The sequence below is a fragment of the Phocoena sinus genome, chromosome 15, assembly GCF_008692025.1.
Source record: "Phocoena sinus isolate mPhoSin1 chromosome 15, mPhoSin1.pri, whole genome shotgun sequence".
Taxonomy (NCBI): Eukaryota; Metazoa; Chordata; class Mammalia; order Artiodactyla; family Phocoenidae; genus Phocoena; species Phocoena sinus.
In genome coordinates this window covers 22453202-22479421 of record NC_045777.1, presented here as the reverse complement: position 1 = coordinate 22479421, position 26220 = coordinate 22453202, and the positions used below count along the sequence as shown (strand labels likewise).

The 26220-nt window shown below is 37.4% G+C and overlaps 1 protein-coding gene across 2 annotated transcripts in view; it reads right to left on the bottom strand.

Moving 5' to 3' along the window:
* Window positions 1-26220, bottom strand: part of RBL1 (RB transcriptional corepressor like 1) — a 75614-nt gene that overhangs the window by 44811 nt on the left and 4583 nt on the right. For both annotated transcript variants that reach the window (XM_032606750.1, XM_032606751.1), the window contains exons 3-12: window positions 18375-18575; window positions 18063-18127; window positions 17835-17963; window positions 17563-17723; window positions 12893-12942; window positions 12085-12271; window positions 11088-11254; window positions 6049-6161; window positions 5755-5858; window positions 669-806 (exon numbers count right to left, since the gene is read on the bottom strand). In XM_032606750.1, the coding sequence (XP_032462641.1) occupies window positions 669-806; window positions 5755-5858; window positions 6049-6161; window positions 11088-11254; window positions 12085-12271; window positions 12893-12942; window positions 17563-17723; window positions 17835-17963; window positions 18063-18127; window positions 18375-18575 (1315 nt within the window). The remainder of the gene's footprint in view (window positions 1-668; window positions 807-5754; window positions 5859-6048; window positions 6162-11087; window positions 11255-12084; window positions 12272-12892; window positions 12943-17562; window positions 17724-17834; window positions 17964-18062; window positions 18128-18374; window positions 18576-26220) is intronic.

Sequence of the window (26220 nt, the reverse complement as noted above, 5' to 3'; positions counted from 1 at the left end):
ATCTGCATTTCTGTAACTTTAGGTATAAAAATTTAACTCATCAAACTAACTTTTCTATAATCAATAATTTGCAAGTAACACAGATGACAAAATATTAACTAAATTATGCCAACCAGTATAATAATAGCATCAGTCTTAAATTCAGACATCAGGTAACATTAGTTACTGCAGCTGTGACCTCTGTGTTCTGTAAGAAAAAGGTTCTAGCAGGTAAAAAAGGGTAAGTAAGTTAAGATTCATCCACAGTGAATTAGCTCAAATTTGGGGAAGGAGCACCATCTGTTATTACAGCCTCAGTAGCTAGACCATGACCACAATTAATTTTAGACCTTTTCTTTTTCCTGAGAGAAAGGGTTTTTGTTCTTCATCACACATCTATTTAACAGGATTATGATTTTCATTCATAATATGGAAATTCAAACTTAACGACTTAGTTCCTGGCCACATTTGCAAGTCAGTGATGGAAAAACTGAAGCTATGAGATTGGCTTAATTTACTGATCCCCTCTCTTCCTCTCCCTTTTGTCCTTGATTCCACCCTAAAAGGAATGCTTTCACAATACCTCTGGAAATGTTTTCCAGACATCACTACAGCTCACTTCTTCAGCATTAAGACAAACAGAATGTTTGCCTGAGGCACACCATAACAGAACTTTGCTCTCATCTCACCTTATAAAAATAAAATGGTCGCAGATTAAGAACTTGAATAATCCAGGGAAAAGTACGAGGTGAGCTATAGGCAAAGAGCACAATTTCCAAACAACAGGCCATCAAGGAATGATGAAATATATCCTGCTCTAAAAGAACCTTGGGGAAGAGAAAGACCACAGTTTAATAAATTTCTCAGCAATTTTAGCTCTGCCATTATATAAAGAAGACTATAGAAACAAGAAAAAATAACTTATATCTTACGTAACTTATAAACCATAACTTACATAAGTGTACATTATATTATACTAGATTACCAGAGATAAAAATCTGAGTTCTTAAACTGATAGTTTTCTTATGAGATACAGTCTTGCTCAGTGACAGATGTTAAATTCAAATGAGGCATAAACAACAATCTACTTTGAAACTGGAGTAAATAATAAAATAATTAATATTCCTGCCAAGAGAAAAGCATAAGAATTGGGCTCCTTTATTTAAATGACAGTTTTATGTCAACTGTTTTGTCAACATAAGGGCAATGTTTATTAATCAAAACACTAAAATCAAAGGTGTAGTGTATCACAGCTAAGATTTTTAAAAGTTCAGAGAAAGAAATATTTTACTAAGATAAAGTCTTGGGACTTCCCTGGCAGTCCAGTGGTTAAGACTCCATGCTTCCACTGCAGGGGGCATGGATTCGATCCCTGGTCAGGGAACTAAGCTCCCGATGCCATGTGGCGTGGCCAAGAAACAAACAAACAAACAAACAAAAGATAAAGTCCTATTTCACCACTGAGTCTAAAATTTAACATAAGTTTTCAGTTCTATAAATGGTGTTTGTTGCCATCCTTCTTTCAAATACCATTCCAAGTCAACAAAGAGAATAAGCAATAGAAAATATCTTGGATAGAACAAGGAGTTAATTGTAACCGCAAACCATATGTGAAAACTGAAACTGTATGAAAGGATGACAAATTACTCAGCAGAAAGTAGGATGATCAACATAAGGGCCTGAAGAGAGACACTTAAAACAAATGAATCTGCTGCACTCAACTTGGGAAAAACACAGCAACTGAAGGCACAGGCAGAATGAAAAGTACAGGTTAGGCAGGGGCTGACATGGATGGGTGATTTTTAAGTTTATGGTAGTCAGAAGTCCTCAGGTCCCCACCCAACATCCACTCTAAGGAGTCAGATGATAGGTCTCTAGTCTATCCCAACAAGGATCTAGAGAATTATTCTCTACAGAAACTGAGCTAGAGAGAATCAGAGCTTGAGAACACCAGGTATAGAAGAGACCGTGGTTTTAGGTGAAAGTCTGCAGACTGAATTGTGAGACCAAGTTTCCCTTCCTTGCTCTGCTCTATAATACCAACAGCCAGGCAGATACTTTTCTAAAGAAACTGAAATATTCCAGAGAAGTCTTAAAGACACCAACAGTTGAGGGTCCCTATACTACATGATCACTTGAGGCTACTGGACTTTTATTCTCACTCTTGCATACAGAGCTTTGAGCCAAACTGTTTTGTCAACATCAGGGTTTATTAATGTCTCATTTTTAGTGACTCATTCAGAAAGTAGACATTTGAGGAAAGCCTCCAACTGAAAGACAAAGGTGTAATCCAACATTTGAGGAATAATCCACCATTTGAGGAAAGCCTCCAACTGAAAAACAAAGATCAAAACAAATGGAAAAGAAACTCAGAGGAAACAGAGACAATGCAGGCATCAGAAGAAAACCTCAAAGAAATCTAAATTAACCTCAAAGAATAAGTCTTAGAAATGAAAATACAGGTAAAATAAAAAATTCTTTAGAACTGGATGGTGAAAAATTGAGTAAATATCCTTAGAAGTAGAACAAAAAGACAAAGAAATAGAAAATAAGAGGATTAATCCAGAAGGTCCTTTATCTGAATCATAAAAGCTCCAGAAAGATAAAATTGTGGGCAACACATTATCTAAGAAATAATGCAATAAAATGACCCAGAACTGCAGGACGTAAATTTCTGGACTAAAAGAGGAACTCTGTAGGAATGCCCAACACATGAATGAAAAGACCCACGATTAAGGCACTCTATTATAAATTTCAGAACATTAGTGATAAAAGAATGATAACTAAGATTCCAGAAAGTAAAAACAGGTCACATACCAATACAAAGAATTAGAATGCCACTGGATTTCTAACTAGCAATACTGGAATCTAGAAGATAATGGAGCAATGCCTTTAAAATCATAAAATTATACAAAGGCAACTATTAATCAAGTGTGAGTCTAAAATAAAGACATTCTGGACTTCCCTGGCGGTCCAGTGGTTAAGACTCCACGCTTCCAAATGCAGGAGGTGTGGGTTTGATCCCTGGTCAGGGAACTAAGATCCCACATGTAGCGTGGTGTGGCCAAAAAATAAAAAAATATAATAAAATAAAGATATTCATGCAGTTTTAAAAAAGACACTTAAGGCAAGGTAAGGTTTCCATGCTTTACTTGAGCTGATAAAATGTCTATACCACTGGATTGTGAAATTATGTATGTATAATGTAATACCTACAGCAACCAGTAAAGAAAAAATCTATACAAAGATACATAGTCTAAAAATGTTCAAATTGACCCACAGGAAGGTAGGAAAAAGAAAACAGAAAACAAAATATAAAATGGCAGACTTATGCCCTAACAAATCAATAATTAAATTTAATAGGTAAATTAAATTTACCTATTAAAACAAAAAGGCTGACACAGTAGATTACAAAAAACATGACAACTATATGCTGCCTACAAGAAACTAATTTCAAAGGATGTTACAGGTAGATTGAAAGTAAAAGAATGGAAAAAGAGGGCTTCCCTGGTGGTGCAGTGGTTGAGAATCTGCCTGCTAATGCAGGGGACACGGGTTCAAGCCCTGGTCTGGGAAGATCCCACATGCCGCGGAGCAACTAGGCCCGTGCGCCACAACTACTGAGCCTGCGCGTCTGGAGCCTGTGCTCCGCAACAAGAGAGCCGCGATAGTGAGAGGCCCGCGCAGCACGATGAAGAGTGGCCCCCGCTTGCCACAACTAGAGAAAGCCCTTGCACAGAAATTAAGACCCAACACAGCCAAAAATAAATAAATTAATTAGTTTTAGAAAAAAAGAATGGAAAAAGATATACAGGCACACCAGGTTCCAGACCACTGCAATAAAGTGAATATACAATAAAGCAAATACCGCAATAAAGTAAGTCACAAAGCTTTTTGGTTTCCCAATGCACGTAAAAGTTATGCTTACACTATATTATAATCTATGAAGTGTGCAATAGCATTATGTCTAAAAAAATAACTTAATTAAAAATTACTTTATTACTAAAAAATGCTGACCATCACCTGAGGCTTCAGTGGGTCATAATCTTTTTGCAATAGTAAAGATCACTAATCACAGATCACTATAACAAATACAATAGTAGTGAAAAAGGTTGCAATATTGCTACAATTAGCAAAATGTGACACAGAGAAATGAAGTGAGAAAATGCTGTTAGAAATATGGCACCAATAGACTTGATGCAGGGTTGCTGCAAACCTTTAATTTATTAAAAAGTCACTATTTGTGAAGCACAAAAAAGTGAAGCACAATAAAACTAGGTATGCCTGTATAAACATCAGCCAGATGGCTTCAGAACAAAGACAATTACCAGACTCAGAGAGGGATGTTCTGTCATGATAAAATGATTAATTCACCAAGAAGACATAGTAATCCTCAATGTCTATGCATCAAACAGCAGAGCTTCAAACTATATGAATTAAAAAAAAATCTGATAGAACTGAAAGGAGAAAGAGACAAATCCACAATTTTATTTGGAGACTTCAATACCTTTCTCTCCTCTCAATAACTGATAGAACTAAACCAAAAATTAGCAAGGATACAGAAGAATTCAACACCATTAACCAACAAAATAGAACTGACATTTACAGAACACTCCACCCAAACAACAGCACGCAATCTTTTCAAGCGCGCAGAACATTTACCAAGAAAAACCACATCCTGGGTCATAAAATAAACCTCAAAAAATATAAACAAAAAGACCTCATAAGAGTGTATTATAAAAGTTTAGATATGGAAAACAAATTAGTGGCTAAAGAGACTGAGTGTCACTTAAAAAGGGGTAGTATGAGGGAGATCTTTGTGGCGAAAGAACAGTTCTGTATCTTGATTTTGGTGGTGGTTACCTAATCTACACATGTGATATAAGGGTAAAGAGCAAGACACATACATTGTTCTAATGTCAATTTCCTGGTTTTGATATACTATGTAAAATGTAACTACTGGGGGCAAATGGATACATGGGATCCCTCTGTACTACTTTTCCAACTTTCTGTGAATCTATAATTATTTCAAAATAAAAAGTTGAAAATTTACTTCTTTCTCCAGAAGCTATGGGAGCATATGCTCTATCAAGTATTAGTAAATCATGAAAAAGAAAGACGTGGAATCCAGGAAAAATGGGGAACCAACATAGAGGAAAACTTCCAGGGTGCAAACACAGAGGAATTTTATTACACTAGTTAAGCAGCACCTCCAAACATCAACTTGTTCTTACTGGAATTGAAGGTCAGAAGGCTCCAAGAGTGACAAGAGAGAGGAGGAGGAGGAAACAAAGATCATATGATAAGTTTGACTTCTTAGAAAAATTCCTTTACATAGCTATTGGAGAGAGTGATCAGACTTGATCAAATGTCCAAAGAAAATGAAGCAAAAAAAAAAAAAAAAAAAAAAAAAGCCATCAACATTTTATTCCTCAAAACTCCCTGAGCGGTATGGCTAGATATTTTAATTATCAGTTGGTTTAATAGTTGGGGGATTTCATTATTAGCTAGCTAGGAACGAAGGACAAAAAACCGACCAAAGAGAAAGGATAATGATGGTGCATCAAAGAAAAATTTTACATATTTCACATTTCTGCCTAGAGGTGGCTAGCACTGGGTGTGCCAAAGACAACTAAGGCCAATTAAGATGTCATCATGGGTAAGTTTGCCATTAACTGCTGAGCCCCACAATGAACTACAGCGGCTCTCAGCACATTGCTTCCAGGCTTACGTTCTGTAGACCTCGCCAGTCGCTGGGAGAGTGAATTTACTTACTGACATGTCCATTCCATGAAGTCTTCGTGTCTCCTGAACCATTACAGTCTCTAATATTTTATAATACAAAATTTCTGCAAGCTTTAGTCTGTTTACAGCAAAATCTACAGGGGGAAACAAAGGGAAAACACGTGCTAAATAAATGTAGCTGTTAAGAACTAAAGAACAAAACTTATATAAGCTTCAATCAGATACATTAAAAATTGCATGGAAAGAAAAAACTTGAGTTTCTATTTTTCTTGGAACAATCTATCTACTTTCAATGCTTTATCAATTTCAGTTTTGTCTTCTTACCTATGTGAGATCCTGGCTGTTCATCTGTTGATTGGGTATAGTGTTGGCAGAAAGTCTGTCCTATTAGTTTCACTGTTTTCATAATGTTTTCCATAGGATTACGCATACAAGACCTAAAAAATACAAAAGGAACCTAATTAACAGAAAAAAATTCCAGAGTACCAACATTTCTTCATTCAAGAATTAGTCTAGTTTTTAGTGACCAAAGTCCTATTCTCAGGTGTAAACCTAGATATGTAAACACAGCATATTTCAAACCAGTCTGCAGCCTTTAAATATAATCATTTGGCATATTGTTTTGGAATTTCAACATTAGGGGAGTCAATGTTCTCTCTATTATGCTTCTATTTATATGAAATTCTAAAAAGGCAAAATTCTAAGGACATAAAACGTATCAGTGGTTTCCAGAGGCTGGGGATGGCATAGGGATTGACTACAAAGGGGCATAAATTTGGGGGGACTCTTCTATGTCTTGATCATGGTGGTGATGGTTATACAACTGTATACATTTGTCAAATCTCATACAACTGTACAGTAAAAAGGATGACTCTTGTATATAAATTATACTTCAATAAACGTGATTTAAGAAAGATTTCTTCATCTGATTTAAGAAAATGATAGGCAGCATTTATGTATATATTGTGCTGGAACAATAAACTGCATTTAGTTCTTATCAAAGCCAAAAGAATAACAAGTAAAAAAAATGTAGCATTAAAAAGGAAGATGGACTTCCCTGGTGGCACAGTGTTTAAAAATCTGCCTGCCAATGCAAGGGACACGGGTTCGATCCCTGGTCTGGGAAGATCCCACATGTTGCAGAGCAACTAAGCCTGTGTACCACAACTACTGAGCCTGTGCTCTAGAGCCCGCAAGCCACAAGTACTGAAGCCCGAGCGCCCTAGAGCCTGTGCACTGCAACTACTGAGACCATGCACCGCAACTACTGAAGCACTAGCGCTCTAGGGTGCGCGTGCCGCAACTACTGAGCCCAAGTGCTGCAACTACTGAAGACTGTGCGCCTAAAGCCCATACTCTGCAACAAGAGAAGCCACTGCAATGAGAAGCCAGCATACCATGACGAAGAGTAGCCCCTGCTTGCAGCAATGAAGACCAAACGCAGCCAAAAATTAAATTAAAAAAAAAAAAAAAGACATTTGGCAAGAAGCAATTAATCCTGTTATTTTATATTATTAACTCTGTTACCTTTCTATCAATAAAACACAGAATACAGGTCTTAATTCAGAAATGACAAACAAATCCAAGACTGTGAGAAACAATGTGATTTGCCCAAAGCCAAATAACTAGTGCAGGGTTCTTCAAGAAGACCAGCATCATGTGCCATGTAGCATATATGGCAAAAACATTTTATGTTCTTATCAAGTTCTTCTAATGCAAAGCTGTGCCTCTTGAGTTATATTTTCTTCCAAATAGGTTGTCTTAAAAATTTTATTATGTGGTGAAAACACATAACAAATTTACCCCCTTAATTTTTAAGTGTACATTACTGTCAGCTATGTGCATGTTATTGTATAGTGATCTCTAGAACTTTCTCATCTTGCATAAATGAAACTCTATACCCATCGAACAACAACTCCCTGTTTCCCCCCTCCCCCACCCCCTGGCAACCACCATGCTACTTTCTGTTTCTATCAGTCTTATTACTTTAGGTACCTCATATAAGTGGAATCATGCAGTATTTGTCTCTTTGTGATTGGCTTATTTCACTCTGTATAATGTCTTCAAGATTCATCCACATTGTAGCATATGACAAGATTTCTTTCTTTTTAAGGCTGAGTAATATTCTGTTGTACATACCACATTTTCTTTATTCATTCATTCAACAGTGGACGTTTAGGTTGGTTCTATATCTTGGCTCTTACGGGTAATTCTGCAATAAACTTGGGTGTGCAGCTATCTCTTTGAGATCCTGTTTTCAACTCTTTGGGGTATATACCTAGAAGTGGGATTGCTAGGTCATAAAAATTCTATTTTTGAGAAATCTCCATACTGTTTCCCATATCAGCTACACCATTTATAAACCCAGCAATGGAGTGCCAATTCTGATACTCACCAACACATTTATTATTTTCTGTTTTTTTGATAGTGGCCATTCTAACGGGTGATATCTCATTGTGGTTTTAATTTGTATTTACCTGATGATTAGTAATGTTGAGAATTTTTTCACATGCTTGTTGGTTATTTGTATGTCTTCTTTGGAGAAATGTCTATTTAAGTCTTTTGCCTCTTTTTCAAATCAGGTGTTTGTTGTTTTTTTGTTTTGTTTTTTGTTTGAGTTGTAGGAGTTCTTTATATACTCTGGCTATTAACCCTTTATCTGATATATGATTTGCAATTACTTTCTTCAATTCTAGTAGGTTGCCTTTTCATCCTACTGATTATTTTCAATGCTGTACAGAAGTATTTAAGTGGGATATAGTCCCATTTTTCTATTTTTGCTTTTGTTACCTATACTTTTGATGTCACATCCAAGAAATCACTGCCCATTTCAGTGTCATAAAGCTTTTCACCTATGTTTTCTTCTAGTTGTACAGTTTCAGATCTCATGTTTAGGTTTTTAACAAATTTTGAGTTAACTTTTGTACATGGTGTAAGATAAAAGTCCATCTTCATTCTTTTGCATGTGGATATCTCAAAGAGATATTTGCATACTCAAGTTCACTGCAGCATTACTCACAGCAGTCAAGATGTGGAAGCAACCTATTATGTCCACTGACAAATGAATGGATAAAGGAAGTGTAGTATGTATATATATACAATGGAATATTATTCAGGCTTAAAAAGAAGGAAATCCTGCCATATGCTACAGCATGGATGAACCTTGAAGATATGATACTAAGTGAATCTGACTTTCCCCATAGTGTAGTCTTGGCACCCTTGTCAAAGATCATTTAATGATACACGTGAAGGTTTATTTTGGGACTCTAGTCTATTCCATGTCTAGTCTACATGTCTGTCTTTATGCCAATACCATACTATTTTGCTTACTGTAGCTTTAGAATGTGTTTTGAAATCAGAAATGTGAGGCCTCCAGCTTTTTATTTCTTTCTCAAGATTATTTTGGCTAATAAAAGTCCTTCAAGGGCTTCCCTGGTGGCGCAGTGGTAGATAGTCCACCTGCCGATGCAGGGAACACGGGTTTGTGCCCCGGTCTGGGAAATCCCACATGCCACGGAGCGGCTGGGCCTGTGAGCCATGGCCGATAAGCCTGTGTGTCTGGAGCCTGTGCTCTGCAACAGGAGAGGCCACAACAGTGAGAGGCCCGTGTACCGCAAAAAAAGTCCTTCAAAATTCCTTATGAATTTTAGATTTTTTTTTTCTATTTCTGTAAAAATACCATTGGGATTTTGATAGGGACTGTACTGAATCTGTAGATTGCTTTGGGTAATATGGACATTTTAACAATATTAAATCTTCCAATCCATAAACATGGAATGTATTTCCATTTATTTGTTTCTAGGTTCTTTGTCTTTTGCATTCTATGTTTTCTTCCTTCCTTCCTTCTCTTGTGCTTTAAAATGTCTGCAAGATGCTTTGCCATTTCTTTTTAACTTGTTCATGCTAAATGGATAGTTCAGTTCAGATCTATTTATTCAAATGCTATGAGGGTAGATCTTTATGAATCTTCCTACTTTACATGCAATCTGCTTACCTTCTGAGCTGTGGTTGAGGCTGGGGCTTCTTCTGTCCACTTTTCTATAGACTGAGGTTTGGGGACTAGTGGGAGGGCACAGATATGCTATGTTCAGCTTTTGTTAGAGGATCAGGGCTTTGCTTTCTCTTCTGAGATTTAGTTAAATGTCCCCATTCCAGGGTTCACTATACCTTGGTCAGAGATATCTTCTAGTTCTATGAAGATCTCTCCCCAAATAAGCTAGGAACCTTGGAAAATGGCAGGCCCTGAGAATTTTTCATATTTCTGCTATCTTGGTGGTATACAGGGACTTTCACTTGGGGAGGTTTCTACTTTTTACTCATATGCCTACTCACGCCATTTGTTTCTCTCCACATCTGGGTTATTAATGAGTATTTTCAAGATCCTATCAATAGGACTTCCCTGGTGGCGCAGTGGTTAAGAATCTGCCTGCCAATGCAGGGGACGTGGGTTTGAGGCCTGGTCCGGGAAGATCCCACATGCTGTGGAGCAACTAAGCCCGTGCATCACAACTACTGAGCCCGCGTGCCACAACTACTGAAGCCCGCGCACCTAGAGCCCACACTCTGCAACAAAAGAAGCCACCGCAATGAAAAGTCCGTGCACCGCAATGAAGAGTAGCCCCCGCTTGCCACAATTAGAGAAAGCCCACGTGCAGCAACAAAGATCCAACGCAGCCAAAAATAATAAATAAGTAAAATAAATAAATAAATAAAAAGATCCCATCAACACACCCTTTTCCCCCAGTAATGCTTCTTGGGGATAGGCATACCAGAAGCAACCATTTCCTTTCCTAACCACCACTTTGGAAAATTATAGCATGAAATCATATCCCTCTCTTCATTTGGTTTCTGCTGATAGACAGTCTGCTGATTTTTACTATTCTGTTACTAGGTATTAGGAAATAAGGTTCTCTAATCTGGCCTCACTTTATCATCTTTACTATGAAATATGCTTCTTTTTCTTAGACAATTGCATAAAATTCCATTTTACAGCTGTACCATCAATATGTAACCAGTCTCCCATTTGATGGACATTTATATTGAACCCATTTAAAAACAATGTAAAAAGAAAAACAGTAATGCATAAATTAGGGGTGTTACCAGAATGGAATGTTGGAGCTAAATAACCATTAAGATGCATTTAACCTTGAAAGTCTATAATAATACGAAATAAAATTTATATATAATTTTTAATAGGTACTTCTATCTGATTTTAGGTCAACATACTTTGTGATTGAAATGATACAGTAAAACTTGCCAGATGTATATCCAGTATCTCCAGAATTCGGAAATACTGAAAACAGAATGGAATACAGAATCTAATTTAAAAGAGACATTTGGAAAAATACTAGTATTGTACTCACTCAAAAATGTTTATAAGTTGTTCACTTGGTGCATTTTTCAGTCCGGCCACAATACTCTGTAACCGGCTCACACTTTGGGTGGCTGAAGCAACAGGAGTAATGACTGCTTCTTTTTCTCTTAAATATCGTCGTCCTGTCAGTGGTGTAGAAGGTGCAAATGATGTTTTCTGTCAGAAAAGAAAATTATGTGAGATTAAAAAGCTACCTTCTTCCCCATTATGTGTTTAATTCAGTACATATGCCATCTTCTCTATTCATGTTTAGTAGGTTACTTTCTCCCCCTCTTCTGGTTACCCACCAAATTTTTAGCAATATTATGCTAATAACATCCTACCTTTGAATAACACTTTCCCAAAGTGCTTTCTATCCATAATCTCATTTTATCTTCATAACATTCATTTGAAATATAACAGGCACATTTTCATTTTACATATGAGGAAATAGGCACAGAGAAGTTATAAAACTTGTTTAAGCTGACAAAGGTAATGGCAGAGCTGGGACTAAAACTTAGGTTTCTATCTCTTGGACCAGTGAATTTTCCATTAGACCTCATCCTCCAACCCACCTAAGACATAAATACAGAATTAAGCCTTGGCTATTAACAATCAAATCCAGAGTTATATGGCTGAAGTTTGGGAAGAGCACATAGTTCATCATGGGCAGGAAAGCAAACTAAATTTTAAATCAAGAGAAGAGTGGCTAAAGTGATGCAAAAAAAAAATAGGAGGAAAGCATAAATCCTTCTTCATATCCAAAGACACATACTCTACTGAGAACCCAGGCATTCTGGGAAAATATCCAAATATGAAAAATTGCAAGAAATGAGGTAAAAATACTAAATGCCATAGTTTTGAAAGCTACCTTTAAGGCTTTCATGGGAAATATGAGTTAGTAGAAGAAACTCAAGCTTTAACTTGAAAGATGCTTCTGCTGTTAGTAGAATCACACACACAGAGAAAAAGATCATTCAAGACTGAGGCCAGGCTAGGTTAATTACTTTTTCAAAGTGTTGTTGAAGGTTACACTCCACATTAGCCTGTGCTGTCAGCTTCCCTAATGGGGCATCACCAGTGAACTTTCGAGGAGTTCCAATTTCCTCTTCTGCATCTGCTCCCAAAAAGATCCTCTCATCAAAGTCACCAACAGTTAAAACATATTCTTCATACTCCTTGTTCACTGCTTTGCTGAAAAGAGAATTATTTTAAGCTGCTAGAACAAAACTAAGTTACACAATGGATTTATCTTGACTTGAAGACAGATTTTGACTCCACAGACTAGAAAAGCTTATGACTTTCTAGTTTTTATTAACTTTGCCCATCTAACAATACCAGAGGTTTCTATCCGATCACAGACATTCTTCACATTCACATACATGGCAATAAATTACTTTGAAAGGTGAGTGAAAAGAATATACACTTAGTCTGGAAACTAGTTGAACCTCATTAAGACCTGATCATTGAGGAAACAATTGTGTGTGGCCTTGAAATATAAGCACATTCTGAACTTGCCAATATTTGATTAATTTGCCAATATTAGTTTACAAAGAATGTAAACTCAAATACAGAAGTCATTGGGTCTGTTTATGAGTTTCTCAGGAGAGCAGCTGTTTTAAGAGCAAATGGGATCTTAAAATAAATGTACTTAAAGACAGCAAGGCTTAGTGATAACACCCACTCAATGCCACGGAAGCAGAAGGAACTTGAATTTGGAGCAGTTACCTTCATACAACATTTCACTTAACAAACTGCAACAAATCATATTGATAACTTATGATATGCCAGATACCATCAGTGCTAGACACTTACCTATTATCAGTAAAACTAGAAAGGTCCAGAAGGCATTCTCCCTTTAAAATCTGGGGAAAAAAACCCACTTTGTGACTTCATGTAAGTAAGCATATTAACATACACACAAAAATACTACATTTATCTAAATTTTCACACCGGTAGCTATTATAAATAACACACATACACACAAAATAGAATTACTAAATATTTTTTTCAGACCTGTAAATCCTATTTAGTATGCAAATAAAATATTAAAAAACATTTAAAGTCAAGTTTTGAAAATACTTCATAGTCTATAGCAGTGGTTTCCAAATTTTAGTGACATAACAATCATGTAGGGGAACTTGTTAAAAATGCAGACTGACAGACCTCAAGGTCTCAACTAAGGCAGCAGTTTGTTTGTTTTTTGTTTTTGCGGTTCATGGGCCTCTCACTGTTGTGGCCTCTCCCGTTGCGGAGCACAGGCTCCGGACGCACAGGCTCAGCGGCCATGGCTCACGGGCCCAGCCACTCCGCGGCATGTGGGATCTTCCCGGACCGGGGCACGAACCCGTGTCCCCTGCATCGGCAGGCGGACGCTCAACCACTGCGCCACCAGGGAAGCCCAAGGCAGCAGTTTTTTTTTTTTTTTTTATTCTTTTGTGATAACATTTTTTTTTTTTTTTTTAAACATCTTTATTGGGGTATAATTGCTTTACAATGGTGTGTTAGTTTCTGCTTTATAACAAAGTGAATCAGCTATACATATACATATGTTCCCATCAAGGCAGCAGTTTTAACAAATTCCTCAAGTAATTCTCATGAAAGCTGTCCAATTTTAAACATTGGTCTATGGAAAATGGAAACTAACAGTTACTGAATGATAATATATGTCAGGCAAGCAAAAGACTTGAAAGGAATATAGGTACTGTTACTGGTGACAGAGGAAAACTACACTGTTATCAATATTTTCTGTGTATCCACACTATACTTAGATTACTACATAACAAGGGTTGCAAACTCAAATGATTTCAGGGGTCAGGGATCAACGTACATAAATGAAGACAGCAGAAAGCACGCTTCCCATCCTAAAAGAGGTGGCCAAAAGACGTGGCCATCATTTAGCTTGACAACAGTTACCATGTAGAAATTGCAAACCAGTATTGCCATAGCTTCTGATTTTTAAAAAGTTTTCATATAAAAGATCTTCATGTGTAAGTTAAAAATTGAACAAAAGAAAAATGAAATAAAAAATTAAAACACCCTAAACAGGCCAAATAAAGCGTCTGGTCCATGGTCAGGAGAACCACTGTCCAAACCAGGATACTTTTGGAGTGAAAGAAGACACTATAATAATTATGCCAAGACAACAGCCAAAAGCCAGATAATTCAGGCAAACCAAGATGAATGGTCATCATAGCCAGGGGCCACTAGTGCCTTGCACAATAGACATAATCCTTGAGTTCCTTTAAAAGTTTATTTTGCTGGAGATTAAAGCTTTACAAAGAGATATTTTACATAGATATACATATACACACAAAAATATATACTGTGTATATATACACATAAATAAATACTTGTTTGTTTGCTGAAAGATAAGACTAAATACAAAATGATGTCCAAGAGGGACTTCCCTGGCAGTCCAGTGGTTAAGAATCCCCCTTCCAATGCAGGGGATTCGATCCCTAGTCGGGGAACTAAGATCCCACATGCCGTGGGGCAACTAAGCCTGTGCGCCACAACTACTGAGCACACGGGCCACAACTACAGAGCCCACGCACTCTGGAGCCCATGCACCACAACTGGAGAGAAGCCCACGTGCTGCAGTGGAGGATCCCTCATGCCGCAACTGAAACCCAATGCTGGAGATTGGTTCAAGATGGCAGAGTAGAAGGACATGCTCTTACTCCCTCCTGTGAGAGCAGCGGAATCACAACTAACTGCTGAACAATCATCAACAGGAAGACACTGGAACTCACCAAAAAAGATACCCCACATGCAAAGACAAAGGAGAAGCCACAGTGAGATGGTAGGAGGGGCGCAATCACAGTAAAATCAAATCCCATAACTGCTGGGTGGGTGACTCACAAACTGGAGAACACTTATACCACAGAAGTCCACCCACTGGAGTGAAGGTTTTGAGCACATCAGTCTTCCCAACCTGGGGGTCCAGCAACGGGAAGAGGAATTCCTAGAGAATAAGACTTTGAAGGCTAGTGGGATTTAACTGCAGGACTTTGACAGGACTGGGGGAAACAGAGACTCCACTCTTGGAGGGCACACACAAAGTAGTGTGTGCATCGGGACCCAGGGGAAGGAGCAGTGACCCCATAGGAGACTGAACCAGACCTACCTGCTAGTGTTAGAGGGTCTCCTGGAGGGGGTGGGTGGCTGTGTCTCACTGTGAGGACAAGGACACTGGCAGAAGTTCTGGGAAGTACTCCTTGGCATGAGCCCTCCCAGAGTCTGCCATTAGCCACACCAAAGAGGCCAGGAAGTCTCCAGTGTTGGGTCACCTCAGGCCAAACAACCAACAGGGAGGGAACCCAGCCCCACCCATCAGCAGACAAGCGGATTAAAGTTTTACTGAGCTCTGCCCACCACCAGTCCCTCCCATCAGGAAACTTGCACAAGCCAGAGGGCAGACAACAGAAGCAAGAAGAACTACCATCCTGCAGCCTGTGGAACAAAAACCACATTCACAGAAAGATAGACAAGATGAAAAGGCAGAGGGCTATGTACCAGATGAAGGAACAAGATAAAACCCCAGAAAAACAACTAAATGAAGTGGAGATAGGCAACCTTCCAGAAAAAGAATTCAGAATAATAATAGTGAAGATGATCCAGGACCTCGGTAAAAGAATGGAGGTAAAGATCGAGAAGATGCAAGAAATGTTTAACAAAGATCTAGAAGAATTAAAGAACAAACAAACAGAGATGAACAATACAATAACTGAAGTGAAAAATACACTAGAAGGAATCAATAGCAGCATAACTGAGGCAGAAGAATGGATAAGTGAGCTGGAAGACAGAATGGTGGAATGCACTGCTGTGGAACAGAATAAAGAAAAAAGAATGGAAAGAAATGAAGACAGCCTAAGAACCTCTGGGACCACATTAAACACAACAACATTCGCATTATAGGGGTCCTAGAAGGAGAAGAGAGAGAGAAAGGACCTGAGAAAATATTTGAAGAGATTATAGTCAAAAACTTCCCTAACATGGGAAAGGAAATAGCCACCCAAGTCCAGGAAGCGCAGAGTGCCTTACAGGACAAACCCAAGGAGAAACATGCCGAGACACATAGGAATCAAATTGGCAAAAATTAAAAACAAAGAAAAATTATTGAAAGCAGCAAGGGAAAAACAACAAATAACATACAAGGGAACTCCCGTAAGTTTAACGGCTGATTTCTCACCAGAAACTCTACAAGCCAGAAGTGAATGGCATGACATACTTAAAGTGATGAAAGGGAAGGACCTACAACCAAGATTACTCTACCCGGCAAGGATCGCATTCAGATTCGATAGAGAAATCAAAAGCTTTACAGACAAGCAAAAGCTAAGAGAATTCAGCACCACCAAACCAGCTCTACAACAAATGCTAAAGGAACTTCTCTAAGTGGGAAACACAAGAGAAGAAAAGGATCTACAAAAACAAACCCAAAACAAATAAGAAAATCATAATTCTATCAAACATTTAGAGAAGAGCTAGCACCCATCCTTCTCAAACTCTTCTAAAAAATTGCAGAGGACGGGCTTCCCTAGTGGCACAGTGGTTGAGAGTCCGCCTGCCGATGCAGGGGACACAGGTTCGTGCCCCGGTCCGGGAAGATCCCACATGCCACGGAGGGCCTGGGCCCGTGAGCCATGACCGCTGAGCCTGCGCGTCTGGAGCCTGTGCTCCGCAGCAGGAGAGGCCACATCAGTGAGAGGCCCGCGTACCACAAAAAAAAAAAAAAAAGGAAAAAGCCAACTTTTTAGAAAGAGCGAGGTAAATTATTGAGAAAAAAATCCAGAATGCATGTAGGTAGCCCACAACTGTAAGGGATTTTCTGTTCTACTCATATTGAGTTAAAGCTACAGTTGTTATATTGATACATCATCCTACTTTTAATAAACAGTCAGCCAGTTATTCAAATTGTTGCAATAAACTAACTTACTCTGACCTCCTGCTTTTCATAATTCTTTATCAGGCTTACTCTGATGTTCTGTTCTTTTTTTTTTTTTTTTTTTTTGTGGTACGAGGGCCTCTCACTGTTGTGGCCTCTCCCGTTGCGGAGCATAGGCTCCGGACGCTCAGGCTCAGCGGCCATGGCCCACGGGCCCAGCCGCTCTGCGGCATGTGGGATCTTCCTGGACAGGGGCACGAACCCGTGCCCCTGGCATCGGCAGGAGGACTCTCAACCACTGCGCCACCAGGGAAGCCCTGATGTTCTGTTCTTTATAATTCTCTATCAGAACCTCCTATAGTTGCCTCTGACAGTGCATTTACTTGACAGTACATACAGATGGTCACATTCTTCAACAGCTCAGTTTTGCACATCACAGAAAATCACAGAACAACTCCACATCACATCAGAGACAAACCTGGGAATCTTGACCCTGAGTCCTATAATGTTAAGAACTTGCTTAAAATATTGCTTTTCCCCTTGAGGCTACTGCTGCTGACCCCCCAAAATTTGAGTCATTTAATTGTAAGTATAGTACCTTCCTGTCAAAGAGCTTTGAAATATATGGCTTAAAGTAGTGCTCCTTTATTCCTTTGGCTTCTACCAGAAGTCCGTCATGTAGTTCACACAGTACAGGAATGATGCAGGGAGGTTCTTCAGAAGCCCTAAAGTCAGCAGTATGGAAATCAGACGGTAAACCTAGTTTGACAGGGTATAAAGAGCAATGGAGGGAAAAGAGAATATGGTCAATTTTTGAAACTCTTTTTCTAAAAATTGATAATCAGTTTTCAAAAATACATAAGGTCTTACCTTTAAATGACGGATTTAGCAAGTCTCGTCTATTTGGGCACATAATGGCATTGGCAAAAATCAGATCCAAGCAGCACAGAAGTAAATGATAAGAGTTTACTAAATCATCTCCAATCATACGAAAATTACCTTTAGAAGAAAAGAGACATAAAACCCAGAAACCTTTCAGGTCAAATAGCACCAAGTTCCCACAGTAGAAATGTAAAACACCTGAAAGTGTCACCTTACCCTTAGTATAAACAAAGAGTGTCCAACAGAAATTAAAGAGCTCCTTAACACTGCAAGGAATCCTCCTAAAAAGGGGGGAAAAATGTACTTTTTATCTGACTTACTAAATATCATTCCACATTTGTCACTTAAATTGAAACAGCAAATATAACAAATAGTAAAGTCAAATTACATATAAAATCTCATTCACAAAGGACAGACAACTATGTTTTATTAAATGGAATTAAAAAGTAGACTTTTAAAAATGCAAATTCCCTTAATAAGTTTGTATCATAATTTTTATGTCAATTATATGAGGATTAAGTGTCTCACCTCTGCTTCCTGCTTCGTGGTAACTTTGGTGGCTCTTCATATGGATTTTGAAATATATCTAAAAAAATTGGCTCAAATTTTTTGAAAATTACAGTAGACACCTCAAAATTTCTTTCTAGCCTTTCTATACGTTCACGAAATTCTTGTGGCAAGTTTGACATGTCCATCCACTTCTTCATTTTACTAAAAAACTGTATTAAACTAAAAAAACAGAAAAAAAGCAACTTTAAAATGAGTCCATATAATGGAAGGAAAAGAAGACACTCTACTTATGCCTAAAAATCTTTATAAAATGCCTGATTTTATTTAAAAAAAAAAAGAGAGAGAGAAAACAAAAATCTCACTCCAAGTGCTATGAAATTACTTTGGTTCCCAGAATCACTATGGGAATGTAGATTTTGAATTAGTAGTCAATATATAAAATACCTTCTACAATGCAGGGAGTACCTATCTACTACTTTTATTCCCTGCAGCACCTAGACAATACTCTGCATATAAATTACAAAGTAAATGTTAGGCAACAGACTGATGAGTTCACAAAACTAGTTTGAGGAAAGACAGAATCTCCCAATACTGGATTCTGGAATTTGATCACAAAGCACCAGACTGTTACAGGGCAGGAATAAAATTCAAATGTTTGTGTTCCAACGTGTGGTTCTACCTCCAAATATAAACTAAGAAGGTAGTACATACCCAGAAAATCACTTAATGGATAATAGCTCTACCTTTCTGGCTTATTTAACTATGAGTGCATTTTTTTTATGTCCTCATGTTAGTATGGTCTTAGACTGAAATTTTGTAGTGTTAAAGCTCATTTAAGTGTCTAGCGCTATATACAGAATGATACTTGTAATTTTTTTCTTAAAAAAGGTGGTGGAAGAAATCATTAGCTAGTTGTCCATAGGTGTTCAAACTCCAGACATGCTGATTGAAATCTAAAAATCTGAGTTTTTTTAAAAGATCTTTATCAGGGCTTCCCTGGTGGCACAGTGGATAAGAATCTGCCTGCCAATTCCGTGGACACGGGTTCGATCCCTGGTCCGGGAAGATCGCACATGCCGCAGAGCAACTAAGCCTGTGCACCACAACTACTGAGCCTGCGCTGTGGAGCCCGCGAGCCACAACTACTGAAGCCCGCATGCCTAGAGCCCGTGCACAGCATCAAGAGAAGCCACCGCAATGAGAAGCCCGCGCACCACAACGAAGAGTAGCTCACACTCGCTGCAACTAGAGAAAGCCTGCGCACAGCAATGAAGACCCAACACAGCCAAAAAAAAAATGTATATCATGATACCCTGTGTGTGAGAATTCTCCTTTTTGGTTTTCTTTTTTTAATGGGTAATATGCATAATTACAAAATTTAAAAGGTACTAAAGGATATATGATGTCCACTACCACCGCCCTCCCAGTTTTTTTCCACTAAAGCAATCAACTTTGCCTTAGTGACTAATTACATTGTTACTAGTTATTTGTCCTTGCAGAGCTTTTTAAGGCATTTATAAACATATACCTACTTAAACTTTTTTCCCACTCATACGATACCATACTACCTACAATATTCTGCACTTCATTTTTTTCCTGTAACTTATTTTGGAGATCTTTTTTTTTTTTTTTTTTTTTTGGGTATGCGGGCCTCTCACTGTTGTGGCCTCCCCCATTGCGGAGTACAGGCTCCGGATGCACAGGCTCAGCGGCCATGGCTCACGGGCCCAGCCGCTCCGCGGCATGTGGGATCTTTCCGGACTGGGGCATGAACCCGTGTCCCCTGCATCGGCAGGTGGACTCTCAACCACTGTGCTACCAGAGAAGCCCTGGAGATCTTTTTATATCAGTTCATGTAATACTCCTTCCATAATTTTAAGAGCTGCATTTTATTCCACTATATGAATGTACCATAAATGTATTTAAACATTCCCTTTTAACCCTTAATCTTTTTATTTTGAATTAGCATCAAACTTACAAAAAAGTTGCGAGAATAGTATACAAGAACTCCTTTATTCACCGATAATTAACATTTTGTGTATTTGCTTTGTCATCCATCTCTCTCTCTCTCTGTGTATATATGTGTATACAAGTGTTCCTTGATTTATCATGGGGTTACATCCCGATAAACCCACTGTAAGCTGAAAATATTATAAGCTGAAAATGCATTTCATATACCTAACCTACCGAACATCATAGCTTAGCCTAGCCCACCTTAAACATGCTCAGAACACTTCCATTAGCCTACAGTTGGGTAAAATCATCTAACACAAAGCCTATTTGATAAAAAAAATGTTGACTATCTCATGTAGTTTAATGAATACTCTATTAAAAGTAAAAAACAGAATGGTTGTATGGGTACAGAATGGTTGTAAGTGTATTGGTTGTTTACCATCCTGACTGCATGGCTGACTGGGAGCTATGGCTCACTGCTGCTGCCCAGCATCATGAGACAGTATCACACCATCAAGTCACAAATCTTAAGTCGAATCATCATCTGTATATGTATCCACATGTGATGGTTAATTTTAGGTGTCAATTGGACTGAGCCACGGTGCCCAGATAGTTGGTCAAACATTATTCTGGATGTTTCTGTGAAGATGTTTTTTGGATGAGATTAAAATTTTTTAGAAAAGTTATATACGGGCTCATGGATTTCCACTGCCTATCTGGACCAAAGCCAATCTGCCTACAGTCACTGCTGAGTGCCCAATCAGCCAGCAGCAGAGCAAGGTTCTTTAGGAGGCTGTATATGCTCTGAATCAGCAAACGGTATAGTGTTGTTTCTTCCATAGCCAGGATTCACAGGTCCAGGAATCAAGAGGTGGGGGGAGAGTGGCACCACTCACTATTACCCCTACTGACCCACCAGCAAAATTTTTGCTTCCTGTCTCTGTCACATTATACTCTGTTGGCCTAGAGGTCTTAGCTCCAAAGAAAGTAATGCTTCCACCAAGAGATACAACAATATCCATTGAACTAGAAGTTAAGATTGCCATCCAATCACTTTGGGCTCCTCATGCCTCTAAAGCAACAGGCAAAGAAGGGAGTTACTATGCTGGCTGGAGTCACTGATCCTGATGACCAAGGAGAAATTGGATTGCTACTCCAGAATGGAGGTAAAGAAGAATAGAATACAGGAATCCCTTAGGGTAGCTCTTACTATTACCATGCCCTGTGATTAAAGTCAATGGAAAACTACAACAACCCAACAGGCAGGACTACTAATAGCCCAGACTCTTCAGGAACGAAGGTTTCGGGTCACCTCACCAGGTAAAAAACACCACGACCAGCTGAGGTGCTTGCTGAAGGCAAAGGAAATATGGACTGGGCAGTGGAAGAAGGTTATTAATACCAACTACAACCACGTGACCAGCTATGAAACGAGGACTCTAATTGTAATGAGTATTTCTTATTTTGCTACAAATGTTTGTGTGTGTATATTAAATCTTTGTATTCCTTCCTCTCTTACCCACTTGTTACGTAACATAGCACGTACTGACTTTATACCACAGTATTGTTAACTTTACTTCCGAGTATTTAAGTTATAGGATATCAAGAAGAGTAAACATCACCCAAGTATTTTGCCTCCTCTTTTGGGCAAAGGGTTAGGGCATTTTGGGTTGTACAAAGTATACTTATCTCATTTTAGGCTAATGTATGATCTTGTTATGGCTTTTATTTGCAGATTAAGTATGGCATAAGGAGGTGTGTATGGGCGCCCAGATATTCAGTCAAACATTATGCCAATGTTTCCATTAAGGTATTTTTTGGAATGAAATAAACATTTGGATTGGTGGATTCTGAGTAAAGCAGATTACTCTCCATAATGTAGGGGGGGCCTCATCTAATCAGTCTGAAGGTCTTAACAGAAAAAGACTGACCTCCTTCCAAGTAAGAAGGAATTCTGCCAGCAGACTGCCTTTGGATTCAAATTGCAACTCTTTCCTGGGTTGCCAGCCTGCTGGGCTACCCCATATTTTAGACTCTCCAAGTCTCTACAACCATGTGAGCCAATTCCTTAAAATCCCTCTCCCTCTCCTCTTCCCAGCCTGTGCATGTGTGTGTACATGCTATTTTGCATGTGCGCTCGCTCTCTCTCTCTCCATATATGTGTGTGTGTGTGTATACACACACACACACACACACATATTAACACATTCTATTGGTTTTGTTCCTCTGGTGAACCCCAATATAACATACATATAATTTTTTTCTGAAGCATTTGAGAGTAAGGTGTAGATATCATGCCCCTTTACTCATAAATACTCTATTTTCATAAAGAGAAAATGTATTTACTCAAAAATATAGTTTCTATTTCCTGAGAAAGAGGTCTTACATGATTAAGTGCAATTATCAAAATCAGAAAATTTTATATTGATAAAATACTATTAGTTCATATTCAAATTTATAATTCACCAATTGTCTCAAGAATGTTCTTGATAGCAATCTTAAATTTCCCAATCTAGGTTGTGATCTAGTAGCATGAACTGCATTTATGTGTTATTTCCTTTTAGTTTCCTTTGGTCTACATCAGTTCTTTAGACTGTCTCTTGTGACACCAATATTTTGGAAGAGGATAGGTCAGTTATTTTGTAGTATGTCCCTACATGCTTCCCTCATTATTAGATTTAGGCTATGTATTTTTGACAGAGTACTACATAAGTGATGTTATATCCTTCTCAGTGGGTCATAACCATTTGTCCCATCATTGATAATAACTCTGCACTTGATTTAGGTGGTATCTGCCAGGTTTTCCACTTCAAAGTTACTATTTTTCCCTTTGTAATTGATAAGTGACTTGTAGGGAGACACTCTACAATTATGCAAATATTTAGTTGGCATTCTAATATAAGGAAGATATTTCCCTTCTCCCCTATTTATCATCAGTATAGATTTTATTCAGTGAGCTATAACCCATTACTGTCCCTATTCATTCTGATGCTCAAGTTATCCCAGGTATGATTACAAATGGGAGCCTTTTCAAACTAGCTCCTATGCCCCCTGGATATGTCCCCAACATTTTTTGAGCACTTCCTTACTTTCTGGCATAAGTTGTTCCAGGTTCGTTAGAAAAATAGGTCTGCCCCAGCTTCTGAATCAGCCATTTCTTTGAAGACATTATGCTAAGTATTCATTTGTTGTGTCCTTCCTTGGAGACATTATGCTGTTATTTGAAGACATTAGGCTAAGTGAAATAAGCCAGTTACAAAAAGACAAATACTGTACGATTCCACTTATGTGAGGTACCTAGAACAGTCAAATTCGGAGAGACAGAAAGTAGAATGGTGGTTGTCGAGTGCTAGGAGGAGGAAGAGGGAAGTTATTGTTTAACTGGTATGGAGTTTAAGTTTGGGAAGATGAAAAAGCTCTGGAGATGGATGGTGGTGAGGGTTTAACAACAATGTTAATGTATTTAATGACAATGAACTGTACAATTAAAATTGGTTAAAATGGTAAATTTTATGTAATGCATATCTTATCACATACACATACAATTCCCCCCAACCCTGCCGCCAAAAGCAAAGTATAGAGTAGGGATGGTAATATGGAACATACATTCCAATAGTGGCACACTACCTAATTTTAACGGCACTCAAAAGATAAAAAAGAAAATTACTCTGTAAAAATTAGTATCATCAATGTTCCAATTAAAATTATGAAAAATCATTTTTCATTCAGGTTCTATTATACTATGAAAATAATGAATGAATGAAAGTTGTCTTGATTTAAGTTACTGAAAAACTTATAAAAAATTAGTTCTCAATACTTAAAACAATAAGATATAGACAACTAACTGCTTTATTAAAATGAATTAAAAATTCAAATTATAAAATAGATACAATTTTTTAATACCCTTAATAGCAGAACAAATTTTTACATGAAACTTTCTTTTTAAGTTGGAAGTTGCTTTGGTTAAATTTTTTTGTTTTGTAGACTGAAGCTGAATATAGATACAGTTCAAAAGGAGACATACTAATGTATATTTGTATATAGATACATATGTAATACAGCATGACTTGGGAGGCTCGTCACTTTCTTAGGTATATAACCTCTGGGAAGTAATTTAATCTCTTGGTGACTTGGTTTCCTCATCTTTAAAATGAGATTTATTTAATACAATTACTGTGAGGATTAAATTAATAAAGATATGCAAACTATTAGCACATATTGTCTGTCACACAGGTAAATATTCAATAAAAATTTGCTAGTTTTACATGTTTATGTATAAATCTATACTTAAACAGTATTTTGCAGTATAATTTATTAACAATATTTAATGGATATTTTCCCATATCTATAAAGATCTACATAGTCATTTAAAATTACATTTAAAGTTGAAATTTTGAAAATAGCCCAAATTATTATAAATCAATGTAAATAATAATCATCACTTGAAATTCTTTTTTATTTGCCTGAATGAACATATTGATGTTGGTCAACAGCTCTTTTAGCAATTAGGAATGTGACACTTAAAAAAATTTTTTAAAACCAATCCACATTTTAAAAAGTATCTTTTGACTCATCACTACACTTTTAGGAATTTATCTGAAATACACACTTACAATAATGTTCACTTGTCTGTAATCACATGGGACTGGATATAATCTAAATGCTCATCAATAAGGGGGCTGGCTAAGTATATAAAACATCCTTATAACTTAAAATATCCCACAGTCACTAAAAAAAAATTAATGAGGTAGAGCTATACATAGTTATATAGAAGGATTTCCAGAATATAAAGTAAGAAAAGCAACAGAAAAATACATTTAGCAATGATTTCATTTATGCTTAAAAATAAAACGCAAAAAACTGAAAAACAGATTTTTTCCTGCTTAAAAATTTAATAACAGTAAATTGCTAATAGTGGTAAATTCTGGGGGATGGAAAAAGAAAGAGACATCTTTCTATTTTCAACCCTTCTGTATTATTTGAAAATTTTTAAACCGTTTTTCTTTTATTGTGGTAAAAGTATATACAATGTAAAATTTACCATTTTAACCATTTTTAAGTGTACAGGTCAGTGGCATTAACCATTACTACTATCTACCTCCAGAACTCTTTTCATTATTTGAAATTTTTATCATGAGCTTGTACTGTTCAGTTTCTGCAACAACTTATTATTACAAAGATTTAAAAATTTAATATGGTCAGTGATGAGAACCATCAATAGAAAAAGATCATATGACAATGGACAAGGTTTTGCTCAATTTAAAAAAATTACCTTAACTCCTTTTATCTTAGTTATATTTTCATTTTGTTTTTATCATGAATGACAAAAATTATATTTACTAAAGTTTTAAAAATTGTCTTGACTTAATTCTTTTTCCATTTATAGGAACCAAAATTGTTCTGAGGATTGTTTTTCTTTTTTAATTTAGCATGAACTGAAACTTAACCCTTGCTAGATAGGGCTTTACACTTTCTCCTCTGTCCTGGAAACCCAGGATAGCAAATAGACAATGACCTCAAATAGTCATTACGAACATTAGCAACTATCCAAATCTGAATCACTCCATTTCTGTTGTTTGGTATTCAGGCAAATAGTTCCATACAGTTGATACCAGAGCAAGTAAAAGCTATAGCTAAGACCCATCAATTGCTTAGTATTTGCAAGGGAAAAAATATCAACCATACAGTAGAGAAACAAGAGAACATCGTTAGCAGATGATCAAAATTAACATCACCAATGAGAGGCAGAAGGATACCATGTGCCTCTAGATGTGATATACTGAGGACACAAAATCACTTATGTAGTTTTCCATCTAGGAATGTAAAACCTGCACCTAATCATAAGGAAACATGAAACAAAACGAGGAACAATCTATTAAAAAGGGCGGCAGGGTGATTGTGAACTATACTC